This window comes from Corythoichthys intestinalis, chromosome 14 (assembly GCF_030265065.1).
Source record: "Corythoichthys intestinalis isolate RoL2023-P3 chromosome 14, ASM3026506v1, whole genome shotgun sequence".
NCBI lineage: Eukaryota > Metazoa > Chordata > Actinopteri > Syngnathiformes > Syngnathidae > Corythoichthys > Corythoichthys intestinalis.
The window spans coordinates 33,036,246-33,054,293 of NC_080408.1; the positions used below are offsets into that span (position 1 = coordinate 33,036,246).

General features: G+C 39.8%; 1 protein-coding gene across 3 annotated transcripts in view; it reads right to left on the reverse strand.

Moving 5' to 3' along the window:
* Positions 1-18,048, reverse strand: part of LOC130929715 (low-density lipoprotein receptor-related protein 8-like) — a 139,857-nt gene that overhangs the window by 69,399 nt on the left and 52,410 nt on the right. For all 3 annotated transcript variants that reach the window (XM_057857129.1, XM_057857127.1, XM_057857130.1), the window contains exon 4: positions 657-782. In XM_057857129.1, the coding sequence (XP_057713112.1) occupies positions 657-782 (126 nt within the window). The remainder of the gene's footprint in view (positions 1-656; positions 783-18,048) is intronic.

Below are 18,048 nucleotides of genomic sequence, written 5' to 3' on the forward strand. Positions count from 1 at the left end.
TTACTCAGATCAGTTTTTAAACTCGAGTTGCTCGAGTATTCGTTTCAGCTTTAATTGTAATCCACATCAAGAATGTGAACACCCACATATCCAAACATTCCACTTTAGAAAGCAAATACCTGCATCATGAGGGATAATTATGTTTTTTGCCCCAATGTTGTACTCCATAATTGTATTTTCCTGCCACATGCAATTTTGCAGGATCTTCAAAGTCTAAACACCACACCCCCCCAACAGCCTCAATCGCTCTCTTTCTCTTGACGTGAAGAGGCATGAGGGAGAAGATGATTCTTCACGGTGCCTTCGAAGTAGGCCAAGGAAGGTCCCTGCAGGGAGGAGTGGGGGGAGGAGCAGGCTAATAACAGAAGCGTCTCATTGGCTGTGTAACGTGCACGTGTAACAGACACCTGGTCTGGAGTGTAATGACACAAGGCCTCAAACCTCAACAAACATAAAGCCCACAGCATTTTACAGCATTTTTAAAATATGAGTCCTGCACCACCGATGTGACGTGAAATTTTATGAATTGCAGAATGTTCCTAGGTCATTGTATTTTGAGGGGGGCTTATAAACTTCTACAAATCTCATAATGGTGCAATGAGTGCAGGACGGGTTTATAAGATTTTGGTGTACGTAATAAAAAGTGACAGACTTACCAGATGCGCAGTCCTCCTCATCCGCCCCATTTTCGCAATCCCTCTCGCCGTCACATCTCCATGACAATGAGACACACTTATTGGATCCCCCACAGTCAAATTTCTCAGGTGGGCAAGTCTGCTTGCCTGTGGGCAACAGATGAAAGTGATAAAATGATGATTACCGCAGTAGTTTTTTTTTTTTTTTTTTTTTTTTTTTTTTTTTTTAATAGAAACATGAATACAAAAACAATATAGGAAACAGCAGGAATTGCCATCAAACTTGGGGTATAATGAAAACAAAATTTGTGTTTTTGAGGAGGAAGTGCAAAGTTGGCTTTAAATCAAAATGACAACTCAGCAGCGTGTTTTTTTCTGCCAATCTGTTGTAGTTGGCAGCGGGTGGGCTTGATCCAGATTACAGTGTGTTTATTACAAAGCCTGTTGTTAATTATAGATCTTTGCTTACAGTGCACCCTTAAGCTGCAAAGGTTTAGCCTGGATGACATTCTGTGACTTGGAATATTTTACACAGTATTCTTATATCTCAGGAATCTCCTTCATGTGTTTGATCACTTTTCTTGAGTGTTATCATTTGATAAGAGTTCCGGACAAATAGTAGCTCTATCATCAATTAATGAAGTGATGCCTTTCTACAGGTAAACGGTATTGTGTATAATTAGACTAGAAACTATTCACAAGCCTCTTTTTAAAGTATAGCATGTCTTATGGAATGACAGTCATTTTTTTTTTTTTTTAATAATCGCAAATTCAGAAATGTACAGATTAGAGGTCGACCGATATATAGACTTTTTTCCAACATCGGCCGATGAACAAAAAAAAAATAGTCCGATTAGCAAAGAAAAAAATAAGCCCATGAAAAAAGGATTTTGATCAGGCATCCGTGTGGGCAACTGTGGCCGCCAATGACAATAATACCTGACTGCAGCTGACAGCCGCTAAAAACTACGCCCACGTTGCTACAAACTACACCCATATGATGCTACGGTAGTAGCATCTTATGCGTCTCATTTATATCACATATATATAGAACTACAGTGCTGGCCAAAAGTATTGGCACTCCTGCAATTCTGTCAGATAATGCTCAATTTCTTCCAGAAAATGATTGCAATCACATATGCTTTGGTGGTAATATCTTCATTTATTTCGCTTGCAATGAAAAAACACAAAAGAGAATGAAAAAAATAAATAAATCATTATCATTTTACACAAAACTCCGAAAATGGGCCGGAAAAAAGTATTGGCAGCCTCAGCCTAATACTTGGTAGCACAACCTTTACACAAAATAACTGCAACCAATGGACTCCGGTATCCATCACTGAGTTTTTTTACAATGCTCTGCTGGAATTTTAGACCATTCTTGTTTGGCCAACTGCTCCAGGTCTCTGAGATTTGAAGGGTGCCTTCTCCATACTGCCATTTTCAGATCTCTCAACAGGTGTTCTATGGGATTCAGGTCTGGACTCATTGCTGTCCACTTTAAAAGTCTCCAGTGCTTTCTCTCAAACCATGTTCTAGTGCTTTTTGAAGTGTGTTTGGGGTAATTGTCCTGCTGGAAGACCCATGACCTCTGAGGGAGACCCAGCTTTCTCACACAGGTCCCAATATTATGCTGCAAAATTTGTTGGTAGCCCTCAGACTTCATAATGCCATGCACATGATCAAGCAGTCCAGTGCCAGAGGTAGCAAAGCAACCCCAAAACATCAGGGTCCTCCGCCATGTTTGACTGAAGGGACTGTGTTCTTTTCTTTGAAGGCCTCGTTTTTGTTTATTTTGATGCCTTTTTCCAAAAAGCTCTGTTTTTGTCTGATCTGACCAGAGAACATTCTTCTAAAACGTTTTTGGCTTTCTCAGGTAAGTTTTGGCAAACTCCAGCCTGGCTTTTTTATGTCTCCCGGTCAGAAGTGGGGTTTTCCTGGGTATCCTACTATAGAGCCCCCTTTCATTCAGACGCCCATAGATAGTACGGGTTGACACTGTTTGACCCGCAGACTGCAGGACAGCTTGAACTTGTTTGGATGTTAGTCGAGGTTCTTTATCCACCATACGCACAATCTTTCGTTGAAATCTATCTGGAATTTTTCTTTTCCGTCCACATCTAGAGAGGTTAGCCACAGTGCCATGGGCTTTACACTTATTGATGACACTGCGCACGGTAGACACAGGAACATTCAGGTCTTTGGAGATGGACTTGTAGCCTTGAGATTGCCCATGCTTCCTCACAATTTGGCTTCTCAAGTCATCAGACAGTTCTTTGGTCTTCTTTCTTTTGTCCATGCTCAATGTGGTACACACAAGGACACAGGACAGAGGTTGAGTTAACTTTAATCCATTTTAACTGGCTGCAACAAGTGTGATTTAGTTATTGCCACACTGTTATGTGCCACAGGAAAGTAACAGGTGCTGTTAATTAGAGAAGCATCCCATGATTTTTTCAAAGGGTGGCAATACTTTTGTCTGGCCCATTTTTTGGTCTTTTGTGTAAAAGGACAATGATTATTTTTTTTCCATTCTCTTTTGTGTTTTTTCATTGCAAGCAAAATAAATGATATTTAAATGATATTACTACCAAAGCGTTTATAATTGCAATCATTTTCTGGGAAAAATTGAGCATTATCTGACAGAACTGTAGGGGTGCCAATACTTTTGGCCAGCATCGTAGATGCGAAATGACAGACCCTAGTAAACAGCCGCCATCTTAAAGCAGTAGACTTCTCAGGAAAGCTCTGTTGTAGCGAACCTTCGGTGAGTAACTTTTAATCTAAAATACTCCTAAATTGGCAAAATCTGCTGAAAATCCCATACCAGTCGACTTCTAGTACTTATATTTTATTATTATTAAAATCAACAGAAAATGACCTAAAATCAGGAGTTTACTATCACGTCCAGAACTGGCATTTTATGGTTATTCTTGATATACTGCAGAAGTGATCTTAATTTAATTTTGCCATCTTTACTACAGTATTAGGGGTGAATGGTCACCACAGTATTGCTGGGACAATATCTGCCGGTTCCCCTCAAGGTTCAATCAGCACTCCACTTCTCTTCACACTGTACACAAATGACTGCAGGAACATTACCCCTAGGAAAATATATATCAAATACTTAGAAAACACCAAGATTGAGGACACTACAAATACTGATGAGCTGTTGCAAATAGAACTAGACTCTTTTTCACTGTGGTGCAGGAACAACTGCCAGGATTTAAGTGTATCCAAGACCAAATAAATAGTCATTTACTGTATTTTCGTTGTGGCCACTTCACCATACACTCGCCCACAGTCAGCAAACAAACATTTGGAAAAGTTCACGCATACAGGTATATAAGCTCTTTGACCAAAAACTAAAATGCCATACAAACTTAACACATTTTCTGAAAATGTCTACATCGCCTGTTCTTTCTCCGTAAACTTAGCTAACTTCAGGTTCACCAATCGATCCTCACTGCCTTCTATAAATGCTTCATCAAACCGCTCTCACATTCAATATTATCACCTGCTTTGGTTCACTTACTCTCAGGAAACAAAACAAGCTCAATACAATCATTAAAACTACAATTAACAATAACAGTTATTTAAAAAATGCACCAGGATGTCAGCTGTCCCTTCACTAATCCTCAATTTGTCCTGCTACCATCAGAGCATACAATCCCACTCTCTCCTACTGAAAACGAGGGCTATCTCTACCTTCCTCCCCACCTTGATCCGCCTGCCAAACAGCTGCTACAGATTGTAGCTTTGATTGTATATAGTTTCCCTATTGTTTTAGTCTTTTTATTCATTTATTCATTAATTTACTATATTTTATGTTGCATAATGTGTGAATGGTCATGTTTTCTGTTACTGTGGCCGTCTCTCTCTCACTCTCTCTGTGAATAGCTGCTAACAAAGTACAGTAAACTGAATATAATTGAATTCTTTCATACTTGAGCCCTTCGTCATTATGTATACTAGGCCTGCACAATATATCGTTTAAATATCGCCATCGCGATGTGAGCACGTACAATAGTCCTATCGCAGGATGTGCGATTATTATTATTTTTTTAAACACGTAAACTTTTGGTTTGCTTCATAAAGGCAGTAAGTGTGCCAAGACATGGCTTCTTGTATCCATTTTATGTACAGCAATCTTCATCATTCACAGAAAAAACCCCTTAGCCTGGATTAAACGGTATTATATGTATACAATCATATATCGCGGTTTTGCAATTTTTTGCACTTTCAGTTCTTAAATAGTTCATTTTAAGTAATATGTACAATAAAAGCAAATTCATGCAACTTAAATCTATAATGCAACAATAAAAAATTACAGAAACTAAGATAACATTTTTTAATTAATTGTTTAAAGAATATAAAAAATAAAAGAATACAAAGATAAATAAGAAAAACAAAGGGGAAACTAAGGAAAAATCTAATAAAATACTTAATCTAATTCACTCATTAAAAAAAAAAAAAAAAAAGCTATTCAAGTCATTCAATGAAAATTCTTCTAGTTGTGAAATTGCAATAAATATCGCAATATATCTCAAACCCCCAAAAAGTCGCAATATAAGTTTATTTCCAATATCGCTCAGCCCTAATGTATACACTACATTGCAACACTGATTTTAAGATTCACATAAAGGTAATTAATCCTGAACAACAATCCTAGTGAACTTTGTTACTGATGATGGATTTTGGGGAACCTGATACAAAGGTAATATTTCATTGGTATTAAGTGTAAAAAAGGCTACCAATATAAAGCAATCCTTTTCATAACTGTAAACTACAATATGTTAACCTGATATGTCAAATAAGAAAAACCCACATTTTGTATTTGTAGCGTGCTCTCAGTGCTGTAGTCCCAAAAGGTGACAGCAGTGAGATTGGCATGGCTGGCCAGAGTAGCAGCTGGTGCCTAGAGAGAGCACGTAGTGAAAATGGCTGACGCAGCCAGGCCTCAACACCACGAGAAAAAAAAGGGGGAAAAAATAGACTGGTCACTGCAGTGCGGCCGGGTTATTTTTAAATGGCTCAGTATTCTTGTGTTTGTCTTGTATTGTATTGTATTGTGTGTGCATTACACACACTGGTAATGTCGACCTCCTCTAACTTTGTAGGACAAAAAAACAAACCACACATCCAAATTAATCCAAATACTTTTTGGAGGATATTCTACGGACAGACGTAAAAATTTAACAGCATTTAAGAATGGGATCATGATGCCAACAGTCAAAATGAGGGTGACAGTGTGATGGCCTTGGGCTTTGCTACTTCAGGATCTGAAAAACTCACTGTGATACAGTACATTGAAACATTAAAGTGCATATGACACCAAAAAGCATGTTTATTTCATATTTCATTCGGTGTTTTATGCTCCTGACTGAAATGGATCACTTGGATGTGTGTGGAAGCGATCATTTTATATATTCAATTTTTGAATCCTGCACCATGAAAATGAGTGACTTCCGGCTTCAGTCTCAGGTTTAGGACGAAAGCGAATGTGACGTCACCCGGGTCAGCATCTCACAATACAGCATTGCTTTATAGCTTGCAGTTGGATGCTTTAGCACAAGACTTCAGCTGATTTTGCAGATTAAATTGTTTATTTTTCACATCACTTCAGCCAAACAGCTGCAGAAAATTGTTGCTAAACCAGGAAAAGGTGTGAGCCTTTTTGGGTTTCAAAAGGTTGCCGTTCACCGCGGCTATTGGTCAAAGCAAGCCCTACCACTGTGGGACCATTGCACTTAAGAAGGAGTAAACATCGTATTTTGTATTATGTCAAATACTGGGATCATGGCACATGTTTTAATACGGACGTGGCTTGCATTTAGTGGCTGATTGTCCACCGAAAATGCTACTCGGCCAACAACCGGCGGCTTATCGAACCCTTATCGAAGACAATCGACAGCCCCGCCGCCGTGTAAATTGATCCGGGCTAGTTTTGTGTGATTTTTCGCTTCGAAAAGTGAAAATAAGACTTTGAGACGTCACTCGGTTCGGGTTAGCATGTCGGCTAACTGTCACGCCGCTTGGTTTGTTTACATTTTCTGAAGCCAGGGCAGGGAAATGATAAAAGAAAGACTAAGTACGGTAGCATAAACTATCGTTCGGGGAGTGCGACAGTAAAGGTGAAGTCGACAGTTTTTACCATTAGGGAGTAATTTTGCCATGTCGTACTGAATAAATGCATTTTTATGTTTTTCATATTCCATTTAGCACAAGACTTATTTCTCATGACCATACCATTTATTTAGCAATTGGGGAAAAATACTTCGATAAAAACAATATCCTATATAAATATTGGAGGAGAAAGACTGGAACAATGAGATTTTGTGGCTCTCTTCGTCGCATTTTCCTTGTTCTTAATAATTCCCCCTAAATGGGTCTAATTCTAAATCAGATGAGACCATGACCCTGCCAACGTCATCCTCCTGTTGGGGACGCTAGAGCCCTATAATGATAGGCGTGGCTAAACGGCAGATTAAAAGACTAATTTCTCATCATCGGCACTTTGCCAACTTGTTATATATAGACCCTACCCACCGACGTCACAAAATCACGTGCTCGCTGTATGGTTCCGCCCCCTTGTCCGTCATTTTGTGTCTGTATTATCAATGGTCTCAATTGATCGAGCAATTTATAATGCATTTCATGGAAGACCCGGTGCTTTCGGATGCCGTAAACTCACTTGATGCGTTGCATAAAAGGCGTTATGTGGAAAAGCTTCAATTTATTCATTCGCCAGATCCATATTTGATGCCTAAATCGATGTTTTTTGACCCGCTGTCTCCGCCGTATTTGCCTGACATCTGCTAGCTACCCTGATATGTACAACTATCTTGTCCACACAAAATCAGCCTATTCTCACAAAAGTTTGAAAAACTTTAAGAGCTTGGAAGCTTATAAATACTTCGTTGCTGGTTGGGTGAAACAGGTCCTCGTCCACGAAAATTCGGCAGGAATCTATCTTGTGCTTGGAAAGTTGAGTTACGAAATTTTCAATTCAAAATCTTTTGTTATTGCTAACATCCACTGTCAAGTCTAATGTATTTCATGTCGTTTGTCAATGGAGTTAGGGCTTTTAATGTTTATATGGTTTAGCGATAGCACTCTCACTACATACATACGTGTATGTTGTCGGCGATTAGCCTAGCAATGATCTTAATTGTGGTTGTCAGCCCAAAACCCTCTAAATATATATTATATGCATTTTACTAGATATAAAATGACTACTACATAATCTGTGGTAATCGTTTGGAGCCCAGTTTTCTCGTCGAATTGCAGCAGCCCATCTCGCTCTCTTCTCTCCGGGTCTCTCGGAATCCGGTAGAACTTCAAGTCTCTCCGTCTTCTCCGTCTATCTTCTCTGTTATTGCAACCGACCGCCACACACGCCTTCACCATTTTGATTATTAATGTTAACGAGCAGAAAAACACGTCGTAAATAGGAGGAATGTACGTAGCCGTAACAGGTAAACATGATGTGTTGACGGACAAATGGGCGGCACTAGTCAGGAGGAAGGAGTTGTGACGTCACGTGGGTAGGGTCTATAGTCAAATCGTCTCAAAATATGATTCTAATTCACATAATAATGCTATTTATGACTTTTCTATCCTGTCGTACGCACTTTAAGTTCTCCTGACATAGTCTGACTTTCTCCAATCGCCAAAATCAAAGTACAGGTGGTCCTTGGTTTTACATACTGGTTCCGTTCCTAGGCTGGTCACGGAACCCGAAGTTCCACGTAAATCGGAATTAAACCCTTTAAGTACCGCTAAATACACCATAAATCTCAAAATAACTATCCAAAAACATGTATTATTAAGTCATATCAACAAAATAAAGTTAAAAAATAAGATCACGACTGGTGACAAACTGGCAGACGAGACACCGGCTTCGTAAAGTTGAAATCACGCAAGTCGGGTACGTCATAACCTGGGAACTACCTGTATACTAGGTCACGAGAAATACTCTTTTATAAACTTTTTCTAAATTCAATGACTGATAATCATTGATGTGTGTACCCCACCACTCAAGTACGCTGTTTTTCTATTACCATAAATAGGACCCAATGGAAACATAAACAAAAAGTATATATTTGTTGTGTTTTCTATCAGTAAATCAGTAAATTGCATTCTCCCTTCCAAGTTGTTTTCTTAATCCTATTTTGTAATGATGCTTAAAACTAAGCATTGAACTGAGTAAAATTTGAAGGCTGACTACAGTATTGCACAATACTGTATGTGCACTGCTGAATGTCAAGTTAGCAAATAAATGCAATCAAGACACCAGCAGCCAAAAGAGAGGAATGGCCAAGCAATCAGAGTGACTGATTATAAGAAGTAACGTCTGGAAAGAAAGACAGGTAGGAGACGGGGTGGGGGGGGTTCTGATGAACTACACAGAGTATGAGTCTTTGAGTAATGACTTGCTGTCTAAATGAATCCAACTGATTTTGAACCCAACATGGAATGACAGAGAACAACAAAATGAGGCAAGAGGAGGACACAAAGCAGATGAGAGCACATACGGTAGTGTAGATGCTTTTAGTTTAAAAGGAAATTCATAAAAGTACCAGAAGGAAGAAAAAAATGAAGCAAACTGCTCCCTGACCTTTCACAATCTTTATCCTCTTGCAGAATCAGAGGCACCCATAGCAAATGGAAAGAGATGAAGGAGAAAGCCAGCAAGCGGAGTGTAGAGCAGAATTTGAATTCATCGAGCCACTGAAGTGTCCGACCCACCTTGTCCTTTTAACTGATGACTCTTTAATAAAGTGTGAGCTTGCTTCCACCCAAACACAGAAGCCCAACCTCGCTATGACAAAGAAATGGAAGCTCACTGCTCCAAGAGACAGATATTGATTTAGTGATGTTATAAAGACATATCTAATGGGTTTTTTTCTTGGGAAAGAGGCCATAGAATAAAAGAAAATTACTCAAGAGACAAAAAGGGTGTGCTGTGATAAACGAGGATTCATCTCCACTGCAGAGACTTGTTCTGTTTGAGATCCATCACCATAACCAGCGGGCATGTCTACACTCAGTGCTCTAATAGGCGCACCTTTTATTGGGTCCTCCGAATCTGTCTGTTTGGACAACATTCCCTAAATAAAAACTCAGTAGGCACTTTATTAGGTAAAACCGCACAATGTAGAGCCAATGGGAAAAAAATGTTGCGCACTCCAAGGGTCACACGAGATGTTAAAAAAAAAGTTTTTTTGAAAACAAAACACAGTTACTGTACGGTCGCAGCTAACGCCAGAAAAAAAACGAAGATTGCAGTCTTCGTGATAGCTCGGAGGACACATAAGGCTGATACCTTAGGTAACACCTCCACGAGCCATTGGCATATAGTTTCGAAACATGCCTGCTGTTACCTCCCCATCTTGGTAAATGTTTGCTCACCTTGCCTGGCACGACCAGACTGTTCTCCCTGTATTTTTTAAACACTGTGAGAAGAGTTTGGGACCCAGCAATAAGATTTGTTTATTTGCGTGACGTGTTCTTAACGAGCAACGTCACTCTTGCGCGTCGGAAGTCTTCTCCACAACAACACAGATGGCGAACGGGAGGGACGAGAACATGTTCCAATACGCGGTAAATTCAGTTTTAAATGACCAAAAATACATCGAGTCGCTAAAACCATCAGTCCGTCTCGCACTAGCCATTTTTAATAAACTTCTCCGTTCTCCGCTCTCCTCATATGTATATTTCGATGAGCTAGAGTTTCTAGTCGCTTTACCAACTTCACGTCTGCCCATCACTGATTGGTCCACTCCGCTATCTTTTTGCCGTGGCTCGCTCCGCCCTGAAAATTTGATCAGCGGAACGGTCGCCAGAGTCTATTGCTGGAACAGTGGTGAGTCTGGAGTTCCAGGCAATTGCTCACCTTCTGTAATTCCAATGTTCCCACGCATTTCGCAATTTAACTTTGAACCACCTGTGGACACCAATACCGATTGATTGGAGTTCGTTTGTTAATCCACCTGGATGATGTCAAGCTCCGAATTAGTTTGCTTTACTTAGGTTTTCAGGTCATTGCTGAGATGTGCGTGCATGGAGTCCTAAATCAATAGGGACGGATATATGAAAAAGCCATCGGGTCTCTTGACATGAACTTCTATTTAGAGTTTGAAATGTTTCTTAACATATCATACAGCAGGTCTTAATGCACAAATCCGATTTTTTCTTGTTTTTCCGACTCAAGTGAGGCATTAACTTGATGATCAGAATGGGACAGGTCGCATAAAAGTCGACCATTTCAAATCCAAGATAGGAAATAAGAATGAATGCAGAAATTACGTAAGCAAAGAGCAAGAGGCATGGAGGACAGCAGCGATGGAGTTAGTGCCTACTTTTGAGCTCGGCTTTTACGGAAAAGGAGGGCTTGACAACAGTCATAAAAAAATGAATTGGTGGGATAAGGCTGAGAATGTTCATTTTTAATTTTTGTGCACCAAATGAGCAGTACTGTATTTCAATATTGTTTAATGGCCGAGAGTCAAACTGACTGTATTTGTGTGCGTCATGCACGCACAGAGCGTGCATGCGTTCCATCAATCCATATAAACTTTGAATATGAGACTAAACGGGGATTATTTATGTCTGTTATTTGTGTCCTCTTTTTGGAAGATGATCTATGATCGCCCTGGAATGACATAGAGCCACATGTGTAGTCATTTGTTTTGATGCTTCTGCGCATGCGGGTCAGTTTTCTCAGCGCATGTCAGACTGCGAGTTAGTGCGCATGCGTACTACATTAACGGGCTCAATAAAAAAAGGCAGTCTGAACAGGCACACCAAAAAAAACGGATAGGAAGAAAAATTGATTTGTGTATTAAAACCTACAGTATGAACCTAGCCTGAGTTTTCCTGATACAAGCCCCCAGTATGTTGAACTTGAAGCACAGTTAATATCATTCTGAGGCTATGCCGTACACCTCACTACAGGGCTACGTATCATTTAGCGGCGCTGTGTATTGCTCCACAAAGCTCCTCACTACAGGAGCTGTAATCCTCGAATAATATACATAGGGCCGTGGTCAATAAGCACAACCAGGTTCATACACAAGGCACACCGGATTATGAGGCGCACAGTCAATTTTGGGAAAAATAAAGGATTTTAAGTGCGCTTCATTGTCCGAAAAATACAGTAGTTGAACGACGCACAATAACATCTGCAGTTAAGTCTTGTTATAGTTCTTTGGATTGGTCTGTGGCTTGAGTTTGGTTGTTCTTGCCATCCTCTGCTTATTTGAGATTTTTGTTGGCCTGCCACTCTGGGCCTTAACTAAAACTGTGCCTGTCCTTCCTTACTATGTTCCTCACAGTGGAAACCGACAGCTGAAATATCTGAGATAGCGTTTGTATCCTTTCTCTAAACCAGGGTTGCTCATTACGTGGATCGTGGTCTACCAGTCGATCGCAACGCTGATGTGGTAGGTCGCGGTATCAAAAAAAAAAAGTTATTTTTATTTTTAAATGTACATAGTTAATTATATTGTGTGAGCAACATATGTGGTTATGACACAAAGCTGAAATGTTGCACTTTTATTCACAACCTAACACCTATTGTGCTAAAGCACTAGACCAGGGGTGTCCAAACTTTTTGCAAAGGGGGCCAGATTTCATATAATAAAAATGTGGGGGGCCAACCTTGGCTGACGTCCTTCACGTAGAACAATATATTTAAGCAAATTTTAGCAAGCCATTCTGTGTGTCACATTTGCTTTATTATTTTTTTAAATTAATAATTTCAACAATCTCGCAACTAGCTTTTGTGGCGTTCTCTTTCGACTCTCAGGCGCTTGTGAAATACCGCTGCTGTGAAATTAAACTAGCTTCAAGTTGCTTCAATTTCTCGCTGCGTTTCTTCCCTGTAATCTTGTCGTACATGTCAGCGTGTCTTGTTTGGTAATATCGCCTTACATTGAACTCTTTAAAAACAGCGACTGTCTCTTTGCAAATGAGACAGACACAGTTGCTGCATATTTTAGTGAAGAAATAGTCCAATTTCCACCTAGCCTTGAGGCGTCAGCCGTCGCAGTCAACTTTTTCTTTGTTGTTGATTGTCGCCATTTTAGAAAATTGGAAGTAAAGGGTCACACAGGGTAATGTTGCTTAGAGTGCTGCTGCCTTTTAGTGGGTAAATGAGGAGCAGCATTTAGTGTGTAAGCTACTTCATATGCTGGTAGCAGTACTGCTGACCAATTTATTAAGTCTGTGTGCAGGCCAGACGTTATTGATTTTATGACAGAGGCTGGGGGCCGGATGAAATTTGACCACGGGCTGCATTTGGCCCCCGGGCCGGACTTTGGACATGTTACTGTTACATATTACTGTTTGTGTTCGTTATGGAGCTTTCATTAACAAAGGATTGTCCAGTATAAATCAAAGCGCCGATGAGAATTACATTTTTTACACACAGGTGTAAACCCTCTGTTTGGAAAAAGGCAATGTGTCCCACATTCACCCACATGAGCCTTACCAGTGACCCCTCCAGAAAGAGGAATACCACTAAAAGCCCAAATAATGAAGTTTATGACCTTGAAAATCTATAGAAGATTGGGGAAACTAACCATAGATAAGACCTCTTGTAAACTAACTTTCACTATTCCAAGCAACTGACAACAAAGTTGCATGCAAACATTCTAAATTTCTGATGCCTGGCCTTAAAAAGGTGATAGGAAATAGTTTCGGTGCAATATACAAAATGAAAGAAGAGACAAAAAATGGTCAAAACAAAACAGACAAAAGCTAGACAGGATAAGAAACTAAAAAGTAAAATAAAGACCTAAGTGTTTATCCATAATAAAGTAAAACATTTATTTTCCAAGACAGTATGTATTTCATTTTTTTCTGATCGTTTTGACAACTGCCATGTGGCAAGTTTTTTTTTTTTTTTTTCCAATATCATGGTTTACCTGAGATTTACAACATAGTAATGCAAACTATCATTGAACAGGATAAGTGGTTAAAAAAAAAAAAAGACAAACCGCTAAAAGGATTCAAATTTTAACAAAAAACAGCCAGCCTTTATTCGTGGTCTTCCACAACAGCACTGTGTGGAGATGTTTGCGAATTGACAAACTGATTGTGCTGCTCCACATTCGGAGCAATTGAGGTCTGATTTCTCGCTTTTCTTTGCCCGACACGGTTTCAGTGTGAGACAATTAAAGGGAACTGTGATACAATTGAAGAAATTGACATGTCTTTCAGCCTAAAAGCTGAAATGGCATAAGAACTAACACGAGTAAGACATCGCTGCTTCATTAAACTGGATTGGAGCGTCTGGGTTCTCTTTTTTGCATTATAAATGTGCTACAGAAAGAAACAGGCATAACAGTTATGTGAATCATAAAGTAGATGGGAAAATCTTGTTTTCCCATTTGAGAAGTGGACTACTCAGTTATGACTGGAGCATCAGAATGTGTTTCTGCTTCTCTAACAACTTGCATCTTTATAGTGTTGTTAAAAAAAAAATAGAGAAAAGACATTTACCGTACTAGCACACGGGTGACACAAAATTACATACCTTGAGAAAAGAGGATTCAATAACACATTGCAGCAAACTGTATGTGCATCTCAGCATTTTGGGTAAAAAAGTAAATTACTGAATTGCACTTCTATGTGCTTGTCACAAAATGTCAGCGAAAACCTCTAATCCATTTGAATTGAAAGGTTTTTCAGTTGGATCTGAAGTCTTTTGCTGTCAAGAGCAATTAATAACATACACAAAGGCAGTAGACTACCTTTTAGCATAAATTGAGCCATCGACATTAGCCACGTTTACATGGAGCCAAATATTCCAATTGCAATCGGTTTAGATGTTCAAACCGAATAAATGTGTTCCATATAAACACCTCATTCGGAATGAACAGGCCCAAACCGAATGGAATTTCATTCCGTTTCACAGGGGTGGAATATTCCTTTTCCCAAACCGATTAGAAGTAAAATTATATCATGTAAACAGGGAAGCGGAATGGTGTCTGGTTGCATTCTTTCTGCACATGCTCCGTACTGACGTGGTGACGTCACTTGGTGACGTAAGTAACGTCACTTGCAACATGGCTTCCAAGCACATGCACAGCGCACCTAATTGGAGTCCGGCGGAAAGTTTATATCCATGAATCCCTCCACCAGCCCACACAACTTTTTAAATGAACGGCGTGTCATTCTGAAGTTTTGTTTCCACTCGAAAAGTTAAAACAGCAGCTGATCTGACGATCGATCTCCATGTTTTGCAACGTGACGCTTTGTTTTGATTAATCTGCACATGTCAGACGGCAGTTGTCAAACGTCCTTTCGGAATAAAGGCAAACACATGTAAACGCTGGATCGGAATAGATGAAGTGACATGTAAACAGCTGATCTGAAATTTCCATTCGGAATTATTTGAATCGGTATGAATAAAAGTCAGCATGTAAACGTGGCTACTGTTACCTCTTAGGGAAGTTTTACAACATGTTAACTCATTTTATGCTTTCCTTAAATTGTTTCTGATTTAATGTTTTCTTATACATTAATGCCACATACAACTGTTCTATTGATTTCTGTATGTGGCACAGTTATTTTACTTTTGAACTGAGAAAGTCAAGCAAAGTCAAACTCAAGCCTGATGTGACCAAGGATTGTATGTGACCACTCGGTGATTAGACAGAGGCTGGAAGTTTAAGTTGACGAATCAATGATTATATAAATCAAGGACTGAGGGTAGCTTAGTCTTCTGTAAACATGTATGAATGATTATTTAGCAGAATACTCATACCACAATCACAAGTGAATGTATTGTATGTTAATTTGTTCCTGCCCCCTGTCAAATATAAGAGTAGCGGCGGGTGGCAGTGTTAACAGCAAAATTGGGCAACATTTTGGCCGAACATCTGCTGCCAGCTTGTCTCAAGAAAGACCAAACCTGCCTCACTGTCTGCCTTTATTGCCAGTGTTGGGTGATCTAACATTACCTTTCTCAAAGGAAATTCAGCTGTGAATATATAGGAGCTCTTCATGCTTCTTGAGTCTTAAATCTTCCAGTATGAAAATATAAAGAAAGGTTCACTGTGTTTTTTAATTCTAAGTTTCCCTAAAGGCAGTTATTCCAGGGTAACGTCCTGATATGAAGAAAGAGGACTCATCTCTCACGCTCAAAGATCTTAAACATCAAAATACATAGTCTAATCAAACTATGAATTAAAACATTTTCAATAATATGATTACTGGATAGTACAACCATAATAATTCATAGTATTCCATAACTGTTTAACCTATATACAGTATGTGATGCTTTAACATTCAACTCAGGACCAATGGAAAATGGTTTGGTTTCTCTCTCAGAGACAGAGATTAAGAAATCCAAATAGGGTGGTACTTTGACATACGATCAATCTGACATAAGATCGCTTCGACACATGATCTTTTCGACATCCGACATAAAATTTGACTCGCCATTTGTTTCTACATCTGACGGCATGCTCGAAATACTACAGTTTATGACAGAGCCGCAGTTTCTTTGATTTCCGCACAGACGCACGGCGGATTGTCTTGTGAGAGAAATCAACATGGGTTCAAACAATGTTAGTGCAGGTGGTGAAAAAAAGGGAAAAATTTGAGGCTTACCATCGAAATAAAGATGAAAATGATAGAAAAATATGAGCGTGGGGTGCCCATGCGTGAACTGGATCAACAATACGGCAGTAGACGGTCTATGATCTCGGCGGTCCTCCTCCGTTTGCCAGTCTTTATAAGTTAAGGTGACTATTATTATCATGGTAACATCACCAAAGAACTCGCCAGCTTAGTCAGGTTATTAATCATATATTTCAGAACTTGTGCAACACAACACGCCTACTGTCTGCCGCAGCTGAACATGAAAAGTGAAAGTAAAAAGTCTTTCCTCACACGTCAGCCAGACGGTGCATTCAGGTACACCACGCAAAAAACATCTGTGGTGGTCCTTGCCCACACTCCCCTCTGCTGGCTTTTATTGTTATGACACTTCCTGTTTTTGATGTATGGAATCATTCTAATCGTGGCTCACCTGGGAGCGCACCTGCAGCTCGTCAAGAATCAACACTGCTCATAAGGATCGGCCTGGGCAGCAAGCAGGTGCCAGATGATTCTGCCAGTCACCACTGGTACATCGGCCAACTAAGCCTGTAGTTTGTAACTCTTGTCTTCGAACTCTTAACTAATTCTGTTTTTTGCCATCAGGACATCCACCCATCAAAGCCCTCGCAGCCACCGCCAACACCACAGCCATTGACCATTCAACCCACCAGCCGCTCAACACCTTGCCCTTGTACAATAAATACTTCACACTTCACACTCCATCTGTTTCCGGCTCGCATTTTGGTCCACATCAACTTTGCCTACTTTGCCCTATCAACATCTGCCACATTAAAACTCGGTTCGATGGCTTCAGCTGACAGAAAAAATGAGACTTAAAATCCAACTAAACATTGCACTGTGAAGTTTCTTTTTGCTGTGAAGTGTATTTCACCAGTATTGTTTATATTTTTAGCAGAACCGAGCAAATTGATAGCATATAACTGTCACAACTTTGTTAAGGAGGATGCATGAAGTGGCTGCACATCTGGCAACAGTGGCCCACTTTGCCCTTGATTACACATTAATCCAATCCAAAAATTATGAGCTTTGGCTCTTCCCATGTTTCTCATTCACTTTTCATGGATCGCGAGTAACTCACTCGGAGAGGATTCTTAATGTGGCAGTGTAACTCTACTCCAGCGTGTAATTGGGGATCCACTCAGTGAGCCAGAATGATTATAGCACAGATGTCTCAGTCCAAAATGCCTCGGCAGTGTGCGTATGTGCACACGTGAACCTAAACAACATGAGTATTGAGGGGCAAACTGAATAACAGCGTGCAAATTCCATAATTTTAGCAACAGTACAGCTTTAGTAATACAAGAGCTTGACATGTAAACGGTAGACAGAGATAGATGTAATTAGCCAATGTGAAACACTACCAAGTCACTGGTCTGTCCTATTTGCATAATGGCATACATGATTCTCCACTAAGTAATAAAGACTGGATGCAGTCAGCGTGAAAGTCCAGCCTTCCTTCTCATGTAATAAAGTATGACAAGCTCTGCTTTAGCAGCTTTTAATTGATTCATGTGGGGTAGGATGACTTTTAATGTAAGAGCAAATCATTTCAGTCAGAATTATGCAATAGGATGACGCTAAGTGACATTTTATTTTGTGCCAGAAAATTGTTTTCAGAAGACCAATGCTGTACCAACATTGCCCAAAATCCTGCCCATGACACTAGTGTAGCACAGTCTGAGGTTGTCCCAGTAATCTACTGAAATAAGTCACCATTATGAATTTTACAAGCCAGTATACCATCCAAATATAATTATGAATTCATAACATTTTGTGC